The 7,931-nt window shown below is 43.1% G+C and overlaps 1 protein-coding gene across 1 annotated transcript in view; it reads left to right on the forward strand.

Moving 5' to 3' along the window:
* LOC117453979 (zinc finger protein 726-like) overlaps positions 1–3,468 on the forward strand; it is a 154,984-nt gene extending 151,516 nt beyond the window's left edge. The window contains exon 3 of the mRNA XM_071204564.1: positions 1,411–3,468. Coding sequence (XP_071060665.1) covers positions 1,411–2,361 — 951 coding nt within the window. The 3' untranslated portion in view covers positions 2,362–3,468. The remainder of the gene's footprint in view (positions 1–1,410) is intronic.
* Positions 3,469–7,931: the final 4,463 nt, after the last annotated feature.

Consider the following 7,931-nt stretch of genomic DNA (forward strand, 5'->3'; position numbering starts at 1 on the left):
ATATCGAAGAGCACAGGTGGCTTGGTGTATTCGTAGGAAGCCGATCGCATTGTAGCTCTAGCATAGCCTTGCGGCTGTAGCAGCGTAGAGGCCGGGGCTCCTCGCCATACCTGTTCGTGCTGTTACTCAGGTGTGTCTTGGAAAGTTGAATGGCCAGACATGGTCTGCAGAAGGCAAATGTAATCCACAGGATCAAAAGCATGGTCTCTCAAAATGACGTTTCATACAGACACGACAAAGTTTAGACAATAATTAGACCAAAAAAACTAAAACAAGACGAACGGAGCATACTGAGACTCAGTGACAGGATGCCGTCTCCCTCTGTCTCCTGTATACCAGGGGTGGGAGTAAGTCATACATGTGCAAGTCACAAGATACTGGGGTGAGAGTCAAGCAAGTCAAGTCCTACGAAATCCTGATGAATAACCCCAGTTTCCGCATTTAAATCAGTTAAAAGACAGTGGTTATGAAAACTAGGGTTTTATTTTCAACATTAACAACAATGGAGAGTGGGGCTCTGAAATCATAAAACGGGTAATAGGGGGAATTATTGGGCAGTTCAGTGTGTGTGTGTATAGAGGTGCGTGTGGTTAAAACGTAGCAGCCTGTGGTCGCTCGTTAGCTGTTCTAATGAAGGTAAACGCAGTGAAGGCACAGCTCTTTGCAGCTGGTGCTGCTCTTCTGAGATTCTGCTGAGTTACACGTTACTGCCTCCTGGTGCTGCAGAGATTTCATGAAGTGAAGGAGGTTTTCCTTCTATAAAACAGCTGTGAGCAGCAGATACTGTGAGTCACAGACATGAATACATAGGTCAAGGCAGACTGGTTCACAGACTCTCCTGTTTTGCCGATCCGGTGCTTGAACAAATAACTCTACATCCCTGGCTGAAATGTCCCTAAAATGAAGTCCGTGTTTGAAATGTATCTCAAATAATGTATGTATTTCCCCACATAAACATAACAGTCTGCAATGAAACGGCTGTCTCCTGTGCGCTCCACTTTCTACTTTCTCCTGCGAACGAGATACTTTCTCTTTTTTTTTTTTCATTGCCCTCTAGGGGCTTCGTACAATGCAAATATTTTATTTTAAAAAGTAAAGTCCTTTCGAGTCATCTGTCTCACGTCTAAGTCAAGTCTCAAGTCATGAATACGAAGTCAAGTCGAGTCTTTTATCAATGTTAGTCAAGCAAGTCTCAAGTAAAAAAATATGCGAGTCAAGTCATGTGACTCGAGTCCCCCACCTCTGCTATATACTTTGGTTAGACTATTACAGTATCAAATATAATAAACACAAACAGTTGATAAGTAGTATTTTGTTAACTCAAGGTTTATATTAAGTGAGTTTTTATTGTGTTAACTTGTGTATGCTTTTTAGATTGACTTTCTCTCTTTCTCTGTCCATCTGTTCTAGAAACCAAAAGGAAGAGAGAGATGTCACAGCTGTCAGCAATGTGACAAATCCTTTACAACATCTGGAAATTTAAAGAGCCACCTGCATATTCACACAGGAGAAAAACCTTACTGGTGTGAAGAGTGTGGGAAAACTTTCACTACATCAGGTGCTCTCAAATCACATCAACATATTCATACTGGAGAAAAACCTTACAGGTGTGAAGAGTGTGGGACAACTTTCACTAGATCAGGTGCTCTCAAATCACATCAACGTATTCATACTGGAGAAAAACCTTACAGGTGTGAAGAGTGTGGGACAACTTTCACTAGATCAGGTGCTCTCAAATCACATCAACGTATTCATACTGGAGAAAAACCTTACAGCTGTGAAGAGTGTGGGACATCTTTCACTACATCAGGTGCTCTCAAAAAACATCAACATATTCATACTGGAGAAAAACCTTACTGGTGTGAAGAGTGTGGGAAAACGTTCACTACATCAGGTCATCTCAAATCACATCAACGTATTCATACTGGAGAAAAACCTTACAGCTGTGAAGAGTGTGGGACAACTTTCACTACATCAGGTAATCTCAAAACACATCACCGTATTCACACTGGAGAAAAACCTTACTGGTGTGAAGAATGTGGGACAACTTTCACTCAATCAAGTGCTCTCAAATCACATCAACGTATTCATACTGGAGAAAAACCGTACTGGTGTGAAGAGTGTGGGAAAACTTTCACTACATCAGGTGCTCTCAAAACACATGAACGTATTCACACTGGAGAAAAACCTTACAGGTGTGAAGAGTGTGGGAAAACGTTCACTACATCAAGTGATCTCAAAACACATCACCGTATTCACACTGGAGAAAAACCGTACTGGTGTGAAGAGTGTGGGAAAACATTCACTAAATCAGATGCTCTCAAATCACATCTTCGCGTTCACACACTCTTAAAACCATAGTGGTGTTAAGAGTGTGGGAAAACTTTTTCGTAAAGTATTCACCTTAAAGTCCTGAGCGAGTTTCACTGTTCATTAATCTGCCGAGTAGTTTCTCCAATAATCTGTTTGTTTAATAAAATGTTGTGACTTTAAACTTTGATTGGGATGTTTTTGATAGTCCCTGTTGAGTTAGCAGTCTGTTCTGGTCTAAAAGAACCAATGATTCATGTATCTAGAACACATTTACGATGTTTTCAGTTTGATCCTATTCTCTTGTTGAAATGATCAAGTTTTTAATACTCGTGTGTGTGTGTGTGTGTGTGTGTGGAGACACTGTGATGGATCGTTGGAGCTATGTGCAACTCAAGGCATATGCTCGAACGGGAGCTGCCTGGACGCTGCAATAATGTTGCGCACACTATCCGTGCTGAGTGTGCTGACTTTTCGTACAATGTCCCACTGTCTGGCTTCCTGCATGAAGTCAAGTGCTCGGTGCAGTTGTCGGCGAAATCTCGCTCCTCTGTTTTCATTGAAACAGCTCCTTATATCCGTTTGCGCAGCTAGCTAGCACCAGATGCTAACAACAACAATACACGTAAGGTGTGCACGTTCTCGCTCGCTCGTGCCACACATACACACACCCTCCCGGTCCTCCCGATGGCCAGTCGGTGCCTGCCGGTGAGCGTGGAAGTGTGGTCTGCCGCAAGCGGACGGTAGGAGCGGGGTGTTATGGAAATCTAGGGCCCAAACACAGCTGGAGAGTACAAGTCAAATGATCAAAACAAATAAATGGTGAATCAAGCAAAGCTGTCTTTTGGTTATTTATTTGAAGCTTCAAATACACGACATAATAATATATTGTCACCGGTCGGACAGAGTATGGAAAGTCTGCCCGAGAGTGCGCAGAACAATGGGAAAGCAAAGGTTATATAAGGAAATGAGTGGGAAAGAGAGAAATCTGGATTCACACAGTCGGATTGTTTATGAGACACCCAGTGGCCTCGAGTAGATAGCATAACGGTTCTCAGAGCAGGGAAGTTCGTGTGTGTCTGTGTGAGTCTCTTAGTAGCCAAAGCATCTCTTTGGCCTTGAAGGAGAGGAAGAAGAGATATATAATAATGGTAAGAATATATCGGGAAATAAGAAGCATTTGGTTTAAACATATGAAAGATATAATAAGGATAATAATAAGAATGATAATAGTAAACATTTACACTACATTCTCCCCTTTTGATCATACTTGATCAATAGAAAAAAACAAATGATAGGATAGACTGATATAACACATCAATGAATACACTCCATCGCTGGTTTAAGTAAACACATCACAAATATATCATAGAAAACTGGCTGTTTTTGTGGAGGACAGACTCCAATATAATGTAAGCATAAGAGAGGAGATACACACATGATTATATTGATAAATCGGAATCAGACTCTTCTGATTCTAGCTGATCTATCTCACTGTGGCGCAAAGGATTGTCTTGTAATGGAATAGTAGTATACTGAACGAAAGCTGAGGACACCATGCTAGAAACGCATTTCTTCAGTATTGGGATAATCAAACCGGTTGTTAAGATGCAGCACGGTGTCAGTGATGTTCTTGGTGGCGTCGGGAATGTAAGTGCAACAGGAGTCACCGATCACATGACACAGGCCACCCTTTGAGGCGAACAAAAGGCCAAGAGCGAATTGGTGCTGCATGAGCATGTTCCTAGAGGCTATTATGAATGGGGTCAAAGCCTGGAAGCCTTGCGTCCTCTCCTAAGTGAGGTTCTCTAGCCGGACGTGTAAGGTATCTATTTTATGGGCATTGTTTACTGTACCCCACCATGGGAACAGGCCACCCATGAATTTAGCTCCAGCGGACGTCATATCTCTTTTTACCTTGTGGTGGTCGGGGTGTTGGAACTCTGGGTAATGATGTGTCGTGTGCATTAAGGACGTGAGTACAGTGACTGCTGGATTCAAATCCACTAGAGTGCATGTCCCTATCCAGAGGGGAGCCAGAACTTGATAGAGCTTGTTGCCGCACAACCAAACGTAATCTTCTGGCGCGCTAAACCCAGCATCACTGGGCCACGCCAGTTGGAGGGAAATATGTTTAACATCAGGGAATGCTACGTTAGAAAGGATTCTCTCAGGGGCACCAGATATGACAATACGAGATTTTGTAAGCACCGTCACCGCATGTGTTCCGTAGCCTAGGATGCGAGTACAACCAGTAGTAGTGCCTAGGAAAAAATAATGTGGTGTAAGAGACGTTTTGTGGTAAACTCTCTGGATGCAGAGGTTGTGTTTCATCCCTCTCAAATGACTAGGGTGCACATGGCTGACGGGTTGGTACTTTGCGTATGTGGTGTCAAGCGTGGATGCACGCAAAGAGGAGTTAGACCGATTGCTGCATGGTGGGGGAAGCTGCCTAGCATAACGCCACTCGGTTACGCTGTCTTCACCCTTGATGGGCCTCGTCAGAGCCATAAACGCGCAGAGGTGTTCAACTTGGGTCAGAGAGCGCGGACGAACTGGCACGGACACTGATGAGTCCTGGGGGAAAAGAGTGCATGCATAACATGACCCATGTTGTCCTGCGGCCTGCAAGAATGATCTCAGAGTGTGCCACCAGACGTTACCGGTGATCCCATTACTGGTCTGACCCACATCAATGTTGCTATGGTCGCCTATGTATAGATTAAATGTAGATGTACCTATGGATGTCAATAGTGGCGTCAAAGGTTGCTTACGTTTTTCCGGGTCTGAGTTTTGGGCGCGATGTCTATGTAAAATGTGCCACACGGGTCGGCGCCGGATACATACATACAGACAACAAAATAAAATAAATGTGGTTCGCCCTGCTTTCCCCATGTACCTCTTAGATACCTCGATTTTGGCTGACATGCTGTGTGCTGAAATGGATACATAAAATATAGGACTAGTCCTAACACAACTATCATGGCAAGTATGCAGAGGAACCATTCTATGATTGTCCAGGCTCTCCAGTAGCATTCACATTGCTCACGGTTGCGTTGTCGTCTCTCCAGGCGAGCCCTCATCACGAGGGGGAAATGTTCCATGGGGTGTGTGAGTGTATTCTCTCGGTCGATTTCGTGACACGGACCGTCAGACTTCGCACACTGATAACACAAACGAGGAACCAGAGAGCATATGGAACCGCTCAGCTGGCACTCGCTCGTGACACCTTGTGTGTAGTGTGTTTTGGTGTATGTAGTGCAAGTGTGGTGGACACGTCACTTGTTGTCATCTGTTGGTGACTTGGACATGTCACTTGTTGTCATCTGTTGGTGACTTGGACATGTCACTTGTTGTCATCTGTTGGTGACTTGGACACGTCACTTGTTGTCATCTGTTGGCAGTGATGTACCTGAACGCGTTCAATGAACGATCGTTCATGAACGCGTTCATATTTTGGGCGAACGTGAACTGAACGTACTGTATTTCCGCTAGATGAACGTAATTGAGAACGCGTTCATTCTCAGCGCTGTATAACGGCGTTCAAACGTGCGTTCATTCTCAGCACTGTATTATAACGGCGTTCAAAAGTGTGCCAGATTTCATATGCCTTTCAGCCGAAAACCCAGTTAAAACACACCGTAAACAGGCTTCAAAATAATGCGGAAAACCACCCAATCTGGCAACAGCAAGCTGCCTGTGACGCGTACGCGCCTGTCACCCCTGGCTGTCGCACTAAAATATAAATATACTAAATATATCAGACTCCTCACAACAAACAATGTGGAACCGCGGAACCGGCGAGCATTGAATGAATGAATGAATGAATTAGTATGGACGAAGCCGAGAGCAGCTGCAGCAGCACTCGCTCAGAGTGAGACTCTACGGCAGGGGTGGGGAACCTCCGGCCTCCGGCCGTATACGGCCCGCGAGACAATTTGGTACGGCCCTCGAGGTAATTTATAAACACACGCAAAAAATTAAAAAATGAAAGAAATCTAGACCGCAAAAAAATTAAACAAGCGAGTACCTGTTTTTCCTGGCCAAGGTCAGGGTCCTTGAACACAACACGAGCCTAACGTGTCATCACGTGGTATATGTCTCGACTGACAGGGGTGCAGTTCTGACGGAGAGCACCAGAACGCCACTCCAGCACTTCAGAAATTGCAGTACCGATAAGTCCGTACACATGCCGCAGTTTCTGCGTGTCTGTGTCTTTAGTTGTAAGCCCAGTGGCGATCTGCTCATCTGTCATACTATAATAACTGTGTTGTTGTCATTAGCATCTGGTTAGCTAGCTATGCTAACGAATATAAGAAGCTTTGTCTACAACCAGTGAGGTAAAGGCACATCTTTATATGATCATTATAGTTATAAAAAAAATAAGAGAATAAAGTAAACAGGTATAAAATACTATAAGACAGTTATTAATAAAGAAGAATACAGTTTGAAAGGGTAGTGATTTGTCAAATATCCATAAATTAAAAGAAAATCTGCTTACAGTTGTGTTTGGGTGTTGAGAGATGTGTCCATAGATCTCCTAATGTTGCTCTCAAAGTGCAACACATCTTGCCAGGGGAGCATGCCCCCCGGACCCCCCTAGAGGAGGTTAGGTCCCCCCCACTTAAACCATGTTCACATGGATAGGAAACTAAATACATTTGCACACATCTTGTGTCCATAAATTATCTTTCTGTTTAGGTGGTCACGCCACACCCTGCACGTGCATGCATACGCGAGTCATGGTGAGATATCTGGATTAGGAGGTTGCTTTTTCTTTGCACAGAATGAAATGAATGAGCTGTGATTTTAGTTTTTTTAAGCAGAGGTCAATAACTTGTACGGCCCTCTGAGGATATTGTAAACATTGAAATGGCCCATTAACATCGTACAGGAGACAAATAATAGCTCGCAGCAACGTATTGAAAAAAGAACTATGAACTATAAATTAGTTCATTTTTGAAACCATGAACTTTAGTTCAAAATGTTGAATTATGAACTATGAACTGAACTAGTTCATTTTAAAATATGTGAACTGTGAACTGAACTAGTTCATGTAGAAAGTGAACTTTCCCAACACTGTCTGTTGGTGACTTGGACAGTGGCCTTGAGTAGATAGCATAACGGTTCTCAGAGCAGGGAAGTTCGTGTGTGTCTGTGTGAGTCTCTTAGTAGCCAAAGCATCTCTTTGGCCTTGAAGGAGAGGAAGAAGAGATATATAATAATGGTAAGAATATATCAGGAAATAAGAAGCATTTGGTTTAAACATATGAAAGATATAATAAGGATAATAATAAGGATGATAATAGTAAAAATTTCCACTACAGGGGCTGTCAGCATCAGCTTGTAGATGGTATTTTAAACTCGATGCGCTCTGAAACTACGGTGCGTTAGTTTGCATTAACGCGTTATTAACGCGCTAACTTGACAGCCCTACAATTTATACAACCCATATCCAAATCTAACCACTGATATATTTAAAGAAATGGCAGGCGATAAACATAGGAAGGAAGTTTGGTGTGGTGATTACAAGGGATGGGAACGATTAATCGAATATTCGAAATTATTCAGGTATTCCAATAATTATTCAGGTATCGAATTTCTGGGAGGTATGCCTAAGT

This window comes from Pseudochaenichthys georgianus, chromosome 10 (genome assembly GCF_902827115.2).
Source record: "Pseudochaenichthys georgianus chromosome 10, fPseGeo1.2, whole genome shotgun sequence".
NCBI lineage: Eukaryota > Metazoa > Chordata > Actinopteri > Perciformes > Channichthyidae > Pseudochaenichthys > Pseudochaenichthys georgianus.